General features: G+C 44.7%; 1 protein-coding gene across 1 annotated transcript; it reads right to left on the reverse strand.

Moving 5' to 3' along the window:
* Positions 1-1,486: 1,486 nt before the first annotated feature.
* Positions 1,487-7,702, reverse strand: prmt1 (protein arginine methyltransferase 1). Its single transcript, XM_080511998.1, has 10 exons — positions 7,654-7,702; positions 6,280-6,375; positions 6,036-6,191; positions 4,809-4,872; positions 4,582-4,724; positions 3,555-3,642; positions 3,355-3,470; positions 3,124-3,274; positions 2,837-2,958; positions 1,487-2,555 (listed from the first exon to the last, which is right to left on the reverse strand). The coding sequence occupies exons 1-10, from the start codon at positions 7,678-7,680 to the stop codon at positions 2,472-2,474; spliced, it is 1,047 nt and encodes a 348-aa protein (XP_080368124.1). The 5' UTR covers positions 7,681-7,702; the 3' UTR covers positions 1,487-2,471.
* Between the last annotated feature and the right edge of the window lie 3,627 nt (positions 7,703-11,329).

An 11,329-nucleotide genomic window follows, 5' to 3' on the forward strand; every position in this document is an offset into this window, starting at 1 on the left:
GTGAACTGAGTTCTGTTTTTATAAAGGATTATATTAAAGTATTTCTAATAGTGTCTTTTAAATGTGTTGGAACCGGTTCTGATTCGTTCTCCTTTATTTCTATGACACGATCTATCGCATTCAAGTCAAATATAGAGAAAAAACTCAATCTCTCATGAGTCCAGAAATGGCCTGAACCACTCTGAACTTTAAAAGTATTTTAAATTAAACCCTAGATTGAACAGGAAGCCAATGAAGAGATGTGCTCATTCTTGTTCCAGCAGTTTGAATCACCATGTTCCTAATAGAACTATTACCCAGGTGAAACATGGCCGTCCTGCAGACTTGTTTAATGAGTTGAAGGATAAATCCTGGTTAAAGTTAACTCTAAAGTAATACCGTCCAGTCTTACTATATTCTATATTTTCTCTTGATGTTTTTGAATATCATTTGTTTTATCCAAATTCAGAATAAAATTGCACCTCATTGAGGATTTTGAAGTCTTTCCATCACTCTCTCTTGTTCATGTGGTTTTTTGGGGGTTTCTCTGTTAAAAGCACTTAAAAATGACTTGTATGTGGTGCTACATAAATAAGGTTGAATTGATTTGAATTACCTGGTTCCATAATGAATTAATCTGTACATCATCTGCATAACAATGAAATTAAGTGTCCCTTGCTAATATTCCATACAGGAAGCATGTATAACATGAAAGGTCCAAAGAAAGAGCCGCGTAGAACTCCACGTTTAACTGGAGTCCGAGTTGAAGTCCTAAACATGAATGTGGTGGAATCTGTCTGATAAAAACACCCTATTAAAATAAAAATAAACCTCAAGTGTAGAAAACTGGATTACAATATTGATAGGTTTAGATAACTTCCCTCTTAACCTTTTAGTATTTTTAGATATCTATTCCTATAAAATTGTCTGAACTTCCTGAACACACCAGATGCTTGTATTCCAGTTAATCCAGTTTATAATTCAATCCATATCAGTGAATGTAACTACACAGCTGCATTTAGTGTCTGTTTGATAATACATCTTTCTGCAGCAGCTTTATCATTTGTTTTGTAAATTAAAAACCCCAAATGGTGACTAAACTCAAGTTATGACAGCGAGTTCTAATGTTTTTATATTCATACAATCTCAAATGAAACACGTCTTCACTTGGCTGGGATTGGCTCCTCTGTATGAAGCGGTAAAGAACGAACAAACGATATTAAATTCAACTTATTGCTCTAAAGTTTTGAGTTTTAGTAAAAGTGCAACAATACATGGATATAAACTGAAAACGATCTTCAACCAGTTGGACTATTTTAGATTTTACCAATCCACTCATTTTCACATTAGGAAGTTAAAATCAACACTTGGGGGGGGGGGGGGGGAAGCCAACTGTTTACAACAGTGACAGTCCGTCCGATAAAACAATATTAAAAGAACAAAAAGTACACCTCACTAACAGGACATCAAAGTAAACTCAATCTTGAATGAGCACAAGGTACCAGTGTCCTCAAAATGTGTTTATTAAACTTTTCCCTCCAACTTGTATGTAGAGTTTTTAAACGAGCCTGAAAAAGCTGGAAGTTATGAGATAACTCTACGAGTCACTGATGAGCTTCTTCATCCTGTCGTTTACTTAAATTGCAGAATTAAATCTTTTCCAGTTCAAGCCAGCATTTTGAGATCCTTCATGGTTTAGGAATGTAACAAAGCCCACAAGACATTATCTGGTGAAAGAATACCTACATTTGACTGTTTATTAGATTTATTAATAAAAAAAAAAAAGCAGCAGCACAAAATACAAAAACAAAAAGATGAGTTCAAACAGTTCCTGCAGAGTCTCGTGGTCACTGTGACCAGCGGGACACTGGAGGGAGGGGGAGGAGGTGCTGCCTCAAACAGTGAAGGGTTGGTCCAAAAAAAACAACAACAAAAAAACGTTCATAAGCTTTAAGACGTGAAGGTTGGAGCACGCGGCCGCTTAAAGCTCATCCCAGACGACTCAACAGAACTGGTACAAAATGTAGAGAAGTGCAGCTTCACGCGTCGTTTCTGATGAGCTGGAAGTGGAGCCGTGAACAAACCCCGCGCGTCAAACTTTTTAAAAAAACAACAACCGTCTGACCAAACCTTAAAGAAGAAGCCGGGTCCCGGAGCCACACCACGTCCTGGACGTTGCGACGCAGCCGGAGAAGCTGCTGGTGGCGTGGTGTGGCTCCGGGGGCGGCCGCAGCCTCGCAGCCGGCCGACGCGCCTCCACTGGTCTGCACATTGCAGGAGGATCTGAGAAGCGAAACCCTGCGAGGACGCGACGACCCGCACAACTGAACCTCGAAGGAAACCTTTCTGGGTGAGGGAAAATGACAAAACAAGTCTTTTTTTAAAATGTGGCTGCGGAGGAGGGGAGGTTCAGACTATGGAGGAGCCTCCCCGTAAGAATGGATCATCCGTCCTCTAAAAACAAACTAAAGGGGCGGAGGGAGACGCTGCGTCTAACGCATCCGGTACTCCGACGACTTGGACACCTCGCACAGCTGACCCCGGAAGTCGATGTCTACGGTGAAGTCCAGGTCCCTCTGCGGAGCAACAACAACAACAGGTCAGTCACTCGTGTGTTGGGGACTACATCGTTTTCAATGCTACATGTATAGCACGTTCACCAACACGGTGTTCTTCCTCTTAAACTTTGAATGGGATGAAAATGATTGTGCAGACAATTCTTTTCATGCTCGTAACTCAGTGTTTTGTTCTATACATTGTTAAGCCTCATTAAGGCTTTTTCAGAACAGAGCCACTGTGCGGCTCATGTCTACAACCCACAGGGTGAGAACAGCTCCCAGGGTTTCTGCCCACTCACATTGTTCTTGACGTTGGGCTTCATGCCGATGGTGCCAAAGATCTCCTCGCCCGTCTTGACGGTCAGGTAATCGTCCAGGTAGAACACGGTCTGCTTCCAGTGGGTGTAGGCAGACTCTGGACCTGAGGCGGACAGGGGGGGGGGGGGGGGGGGGGGCAGGAGAGAAAGAAACACTCAAGTCAGTCCACAAAGGATGTTCAGGTACATTCTTTCAGTATGATCATTGTGTGTGTGTGTGTGTGTGTGTGTGTGTGTGTGTGTGTGTGTGTGTGTGTGTGTGTACTGACTGGTGGAGAAGCCGATCCTCTTGTGACACCGGGTGAACTCGATGTTGAAGTAGGTGACCAGCGCGTGGATGTAGTCGTTCCTCTTCACCTGCAGGCAGAACGGCGAGGTGAAGGTCAGGTCCTCCGCCTTCACCGTGTAGATGTCCACTTCCTGAAACACACAACCAGCGTCAGCTTCAGTCCGTTCATGTCAGCTTCCACAAACACACGCAGCGTCTCCCCTCCACTCACCCGGATCAGGCAGGAGTTGCTGACCAGCTGTTTGGGGTCTACCACGTCCACCAGCGGCTCCTTGATGGCCACCTCCTTGATACAGGACATGTCGAAGCCGTACACGTTCTCCCACCCTGACATACACACACACACAGGTCACCGCAACGCTCGCAGACAGAAAATAGACAAAGGGTTGTGAAAACCAACATGCGGCTCACAGTGGATCTTGTAGTCTTTGTACTGTCGGTCTTCGATGGCCGTGACGTACAGAGTCGCTCTGTCTGGGAAGATGAGACCTTCTGGCTTCTGCAGGACACAGACGACACTCTGGTCACATCCAACACTAAATTCATGCGCTCAGAGCGAATCGTCCACTTCACAAGGTGCCTCAGTAAACCCGACCAGTCTGCAGCGAAACTGGAAACACTGTACAGTTGTACTGAGAACCAGCAGCTTCACTACATTCTGGTTTCTTTCAGGCTCCCATGTTCACATCTTAAGGCTTTAACACCCCGTTCACACAACCTTTTATAAAGTTAGTTCAGTGCTTCTTCCCCACAGCTTTAGAAGTCTGGCTTTACACTCAGGTTAAATCCCACTCAAAATTCTGAATCTCTACACTGTTCAGTTCAGGACTGCAACTATTGGATGCATCATTTTTGTTAAGCCTTCATTAACCCAGGTGAGTCAAGAACTTATTTTCATGAAGAAAAAGAACACGAGAGTTGTGCATGTTATTAAAGTAATTTCTGTAAATCAGCTCAAAGCAAGTAATAGTTGGACACAAATATAAACCGCCGTCTCGGTTTTTTCTCATGTTTCTGGCACCTTTTGGCGGCCGGCTCCGCCATCTTGCTGAAAGCCTCGACTACACTGCGGCCCACATGACGCAACACCAGGACAACCACTGGCTGTTGGCCGCTTCTCCTGCTGTGCCGGTACCTCACAGCTGCAGGTGGCTCATTACTGCCACACTGTGGTCGCTGCTAGAACACATTGGATCAAAATTTCACAAAAAATAAACCACTTATGATCAGTATTTTTTTTTTAATTAACGACTTGGTAACTAAACTCTTGACAACTATTTTAATAATCATGTAATCAATTAGTTGGATTAGCAGTAGTTTAGTTTGTACTTGTACGATCTGAGGATTTAGATGGGAGTGTTCTGGCTCTCTTAATTGTTTTAATGTCAGACGAATGTTGGGAGTTCAGATCAGTGCGAGGACTCGGCGGCAGACCTACCAGCCATTTGTCGCGGGCGTAGATGACTGTGTTGAGCATGGACTCGTAGAAGAGGCAGTAGCCCATCCACTCAGATATGATGATATCCACTCCCTCCACCGGCAGCTCCACCTCCTCCACCTTCCCCTTGATGATGGTCACAACTGCAGACAGGAGTAGGAAACAGAGGTCACGACCTTCATCCATCATCCTCACAAAGCACTCTACCTCACAGTCCAGTCACTCACCATCATCCAGGTTGTTTGCCTTCACTATTTTCACAGCGTAGTCAGAGATGCTGCTGCACTCGATCTGCCAGGACAGAATAAAAAGGTTCATCTCATCACGACAGGGTTTTCATACAGTTTCACTGATCTTCCAGAACTCTTCAAAGTTCAATGGCTGAAAAGGTCTTGATTGAATTAAATTGAAATGTATTTTTATTTCAGAGTTCAAACAAGCCGCTTCTCAAATAGAAAATGTTTGCCGTTTTAGAATGGGAAAAAAAAGTGCTTTCTGCATTTCCATAACATTCAGCTGGATAAATCCAATAAATTATTCTGGGTTCGCAAACCTTTTCACCCGATTTGTTGTCAACAATTCTTTACAACTAGCAGGTGCAGATTATGCAGCGCCCCACATTAAATAAACACGTCCACAGCAAATTGGATCTAAATCCAAATAACACTGAACTGGGGATGAGTCGCTTTCACATCTGAACCGACACAGTACCAATACCTGGGAATCTGGACCGATTTTCAGTACTTTTGAGTTTGTTTATGTGGTTAACAATGTTAATATTTACTAATAAAAATTCTAAATATTTAAATTGAACACATTTGTTTCTAAATATATAAACTTTACCAAAAATATCAAAACATCAACCGTTTGTATTGTTACATCGCTGTTGTTTTGCAAATATCTTTAACATGAAACCCCCAACTGCAACTGGAGTGTTTCTTCTTAATGAACAGATCAAAACCCAACTCCACAGTCCTTTCCATTGTGGAAACACTGATGTCAGATCTGCGGCTGTCGACAATTGTTGCAGTTTTTCACCATCAGAAAACTCTTGTACTTAACCAGGAGCTTCCTCGGATTAGAGGTTGGGGGTCCCACTGCTGGCCTTGCACAAGTATTGCAGCGAGCGTGATCTGCATCGCATTTTATAAAATCGGAGCTCTTTCTCTGAGCCATGCTTGCTGACCGCATTACGTTTGTGCAATGATGTGTTCAGGTCTGGCTTGGAAAATGAGCGACTCCTCAGTCACAAGGATGCTTTTACGTAACAAAGCATGGCAGCGTTTGACTTTACCTACAGGTACTTATTAAAGTACCATCCCTACACTAAACCTCGCCGTCAAGGTACAGCAGCTTCATTTGATACATTCGCATTCAGAAGAACTGTCCATGACTTTTCTATGTTGTTGATGACAGTGTGAACCCTGTACACTCAGAGCGGAGACGAGACGTACCCCTATAACCTTCTTGGCTCCGGCTTTCGCAGCGAACATGCAGAGGATTCCCGTCCCGCTGCCCACGTCCAGCACAACCTTGTCCTTGAACAGGTGCTTGTTGTGGAACATGGCATTTCGGTAGGTCAGCGTGCGAACCTCGTCCTTCAGCATCTCCTGCAGGCAGACAGCAAAAACTGTTTCAGCATCCAGACCCGTGTGACACAATGTGTGTGTGTGTGGGGGGGGGGGGGAGAAGAGTTACCTCATGGATCCCAAAGTGGGCGTATGAGTCGAAGTAGTAGTCCTTTGACGTCATATCCTCGGCTGCAGGCTTGACTGAGCTCTCCCCCTGAGAAACCTCGACAAACACGCTCCAAGTTAAGGCCTGAAGGAAGCTCACTTATACATGCTGAAAATCTGGAGACGGCAGATCACTGGACAAAGGCGCTACTCAAGTTTATTCGCGTGTTTGTCAGAAAGCAGCACTGATCAGATGAAGTCACCCAGGTTGTGAGTGGATTATATCATTTATGCTTCATTGTCCATTCATCAAGTGACAAGAGCCATATTAAAAATTAAAAAGTACAATTTATTGAATAGAGGGACCGTTGGAAACACTTTACTTTTCTTTCTTTCTTTTTTTAACCCATTTTATCCTACCACATACGGGTAGGAGACACTTGGAGAAGATGAAAAGTGGACTGATTGATCCACACTTCAATCTGAACCCCCCCCCCCCCCCCCAAATTTAGACTGCTTCACTGTGGCCTTGGTCTCTGTAGTGCAGATTGTTCTTTGTTATCACAGGAGACGTGTGTCACTGCACTGAAATAGCCTGGTATGTGGTTTATCCACACAAGCTGTGATGCGAATGGAAGCTTATTCAAGTCTGCTGATCTTCCCCAGACTGAACTCTCCCGTCAGCGAGGGGCATAAACCCAGTTCTGGCTCTGATTTGAGGTAGAGAAGTGAAGTTTGCGGCGTGTCAGGGGGAGCACGTGGTTAATGGTCCTCTGATGGGAGCTTGGCCTTCCTCCAGCACAGTGAAACCCCGAGACTCCTCCACTGAACGAGCCAGAATGAAAACCAGGCCTCCGGAGGTTCAATTCAACCTGGAAAGTGCCACCAAGGTTAAGCCACTAAATTTCTAGTTATTTGGTGTAGCGGCACGACCGGCTGGTGAAAGCTCAGGCACGCGGACAGGTGAGCCGTGCGCGCGCTCCCCGCCGGCCAAGAGCCTCGCGGGCTAACTGCTAACCGGGATGCTAACACGTTCGTCCCCATGCGGTCCGGATGACTCGTCAGTCGCCGGCTGCCGGCCGCTCCTCTCACGACCCCTCGCCTTCAGCGGACAAAGACGACTCGGGGAAGGAGTCGTCATGTGTTTTCAAGGGCGTTTTAATTTGAGGCTTGGTGAATAAAATACGCAACATTAATTTTTTTTTTTTTTTTTTAAACGTTTCCCCAAGTTAAAATGGATGCATCCTCATCGGCTGCGTATGAAGTGAGAAACCCCCGTTGTGGTGCAGCTACCGTGTAACACTGAGAAGAAATATCTCCCTGCTGGTAATGGCGAGTCTACGCGTGAAGTTTAGGCGGGTTAATCAGGGCAAACATACGCATTTTCATTTCTTACCTCCATCCTCTCTGCTGGTGCCGCCATTTCGATCCTCGACCGAACTGCGTGAGTTTCAAAGAGCGTCTGAGACCACGCCCACGACAGCCTGATGAAATCTCTGATTGGCTCCTGGATTCTCTCATTGGAAACCCCGCCCAGGACAGTCGGCTCTTATTTCTGATTGGCTCCTGTATTCCCTCATTTGTGACGTATTCAATACGCAAACAATTCAATTCTTGAAGGACAATGAAATAGAATAGAATAGAATAGAATAGAATAACAATACCCTATTAATACTTGGGTTAAATTCTTGCAATAGCTCTACACAGAACCACCCCCACCACCCCCAATAAATTGAATAGAAGATAAAATATCAATATGGCAGAAAAAAGCTAATTATCTAATACTAAATGTGTGAATGGGTTGTCTCCGGGTACTCCGGCTTCCTCCCACCATCCAAAAACATGCATGTGAGATCAATTGATGATGCTAAAATTGCCCCTAGATGTGAATGTGAGTGTGTGTGGTTATTTATTTGTCTGTATGTGTTTGCCCTTACCGGTGACCTGTCCTGGGTGTACCTGCCCTCGCCCACAGAAGGTTGGGATTGGCTCCAGCGCCCCACGAGCCTGAACGGGATAAGTTGGATACAAGATGGATATACCTTGGAATAATGTCCCAGAAGTGAAGAAAGTGTGTCCTCTCTCCCCCTGGCTTGTTTCAGTTTTTAAAAAGTGTGTTGCTCCAACATGGCCATGTCTGGGCGGAGTCAGTCCAGCTCACACAGACACAGCAGATTCTGAATGCAGCTCCGAGGATCCAATATTCAAATGAGGAAAATCAAGGAAAAGCTGGATTTGAGGGGGGGGGGAGACTTTGAAAATAAAATTTTTGGATAAAACAACACTACTGTGAAAGTGCCGAAAAGCTGTTTACAAGGGGGAGTGAATTGACCCATTGGTAGAAGCTGCAGCGCTCAGGGGGAGCTGGGGGACCGAGAGTCTTGCTCAGGGACCCCCAGTGCATGTTTTTGGGGAATTATAGTCCTATTACCACAGGAATGAAGGATCTCCTGTGACTCTGTTATACACTTGGGTGGAATCAGCTTGTTGCTGAAGATGCTGCTGCTGTTGAGCAGGACATCATGGAGGACCGGATCCTCTTATCTCCACCCCCAATGGCCTTTCTCAGGCGTTTGTTGAGCCTGTTGGTGTCAGCAACCCTCAGCCTGCTGCCCCTGCATGCAACAGCAAGGAGGACAGCGTTTGCCACCACAGACTCTTAGAACACCTTCAGCATTGCGCGACAAATGTTGAAGGACCTCAGCCACCTCAAGAAAAATAGAGACGGCTTTGGCCGTTCCTATATATAGGGCTTCATTTTCACCAAATATTTATAGTCTTCGATTGTAGCTTCATGAAGACTCTATTTTAACAAATAAGTTTAACATATATTTTGTATGTGCAAGAGCAGCAAAGTCTGCTCCCTGGAGATAGCCTCCTGCAAAGTCATTGTATACTGATGCATCATATTGGAAAGTTAGAAATATATTTGATGATTTACCAAAGCATTGAGCTTTCTTCTGGGTGATGTTATGATCAAATTTGGGTCTAAAATTTGCCCAAACATCACAGTGAAGCCAAAAACTGGCCGAATGAACCAATCTCATCCCCTTACGTGTGCAAATGACAACACAGACGCCACTGCAGGGGGCATTCTGAGCCGAGACTCAGAGTTTCTGGGTCTGAAAGTGTTCCGGCCGTCCTCCACCAGAACCCATGAGGTACCTGAGGTATCGTGAGGCGGGATTATCTGTGATCTTGTCCATCATGTCAACCCGTCTCTATACATTTTGTCCACATCATGAGATTGAGCCAAGTTACTTAATCTACAGTCCTTTATATTGAACCTAGTTTCAAACGCCTGCCTGCCGTTTGACCGCCACCGCTCACGTTACTCCTTTGTTCTGTTGACTGAGCTCCGGATTACTCCAACAACATTTTGCTGCCCGGCTCTGAATAAAGTGCCTGAATCTTTGCCAGTCTCAAGTTTTTTTGGGGGGGTTTTGTTATTGTCAGTTTCATGGGGAGCAAAGTGTTTGGATACTTCAAGCATGTGGAGTGAAGAAGGAACTCACAGAGAGAAATGTGTGAAGGTTAAAATCAGCAGCAGCACACGAGGAACAGCTTCAGACTGAGCTGGAACAATGTGGAGAGCTGCTTTCAGTCCGTATCAAACACTGAACCAAGAACGATTATGTGGACCAAAGCCAAAGAGGAGAGCTCCACTGAAAGAAGGCAATCTAAAATGAAATATGATTTATTGATTACAAAAAAAAAAGGGAGGGAAAGAAAAATCAGCTACAAGCTTTTTGTGACATGGTCTGTAAAGTTTAAGGTTCCTGGCCTGCAGCAGTGTCAACCTTTCCTGGGTGTTTTATCTGGAGATTGAGATTTAATTTTTAATTCATGACCTTAGCAATTTCTTCTCCACTAAAATATGCATGCGGTTTTTGACATTTCAAGTAATAGAAAAAGGTCTTCTATGCACATGTCTGTAAAAACTCTTTATCCAACTCTTTATTTAACTCAATCTTTTTTTTTTTTTTCTGTGATGTTTGCTGGGTACTTAGAGTTAGACTTACAATGCCATTTAGATTTTCACAAAAATGTAATTTTGGTGCAATGGCCCAGATCACAGTAGGAATACTGCATATGGCGTCCATGGGCAGTACATTTGCGCAAAACTTTTGGAACTAAAAGAAAACTGGCTGTATTCATTTTAATTGGACAATTTGTTTCTCATTTCTAAATATTAATAAGATAATACAATACAACTATACAAATACGGCAATAATTCACATGGTGAAAGTGACTTAGTTTCTCAGTGTGGGTCATGGAGGATGCAGGTGGCTGCATCCCTGCATCAGGTGGTGTAGATGTACCTGGTGGATGACCACACCGCCCTCTGCAGAGCCTCCTTCTCCACCACAGTGCAGCGTCATTGTCACACAGCGAGGCCGGAGGCCAGGACACTCTCCACCACACAGGACCTGAACACGTCAGCATCCAGTCCAGCTCTCATCATTTGCCTCCACAAATAGAGCGGCAAGCGGAGGCGACGGCGTAAAAGGAAAAACTCCTTTTTAATAGGGAGAACTCTGCAGAAGCAGACCCAGAGGTGGAGACTTTTCTGAAATATTAGCAGATTCCGAGGGTTCCTGCATCCCATGGTGGTAAACGTGTGTGGAGAACAATCCAGAACAAGGACTTCACACGTCGTCGGAACTCATCCTGAAGCTGAGCAGATGTCACCTGTGGCCTCCTCTGACTGGGATTAACATACCTGGGATATCTCTCCATTACCCCTGTTGATTAACTAAACATTTTCAGTCCTGATAAGCAATACTACAAAGCAGGTTATCAACTCAATAAATTAACCCAGGCTTTTCCCATCTTGAGCAGTGTGCGCTCACATAAAAGGCCCCGCGTTTGTGTGTGATAATTCATGTGGGCCGTATGACACTGCAGGTGCGTGTGTGACACCTCAGGTATGTGTGTGATATTTTAGGTGTGCGTGTGTGTGTGTGTTAGTGTGTGATACTTCAGGTGGGCAGTGTGATAATTTAGGTGTGTGAGACGCCTCAAATGTGCATGTGATATTTCAGGTGTGTGTATATTACTTCCGGTGTGTG

The sequence above is a fragment of the Blennius ocellaris genome (assembly GCF_963422515.1).
Source record: "Blennius ocellaris genome assembly, chromosome: 16".
NCBI lineage: Eukaryota > Metazoa > Chordata > Actinopteri > Blenniiformes > Blenniidae > Blennius > Blennius ocellaris.

Coding starts and splice junctions, on each gene's coding strand:
- prmt1 (XM_080511998.1), bottom strand. CDS start 7,680: ATGGCGGCACCAGCAGAGAGGATGGAG. Junction 6,192..6,279: donor CCCACTTTGGGATCCATGAG/GTAACTCTTCTC, acceptor GTCTGCCTGCAG/GAGATGCTGAAGGACGAGGT. Junction 4,725..4,808: donor GGCAAACAACCTGGATGATG/GTGAGTGACTGG, acceptor TCCTGTCTGCAG/TTGTGACCATCATCAAGGGG.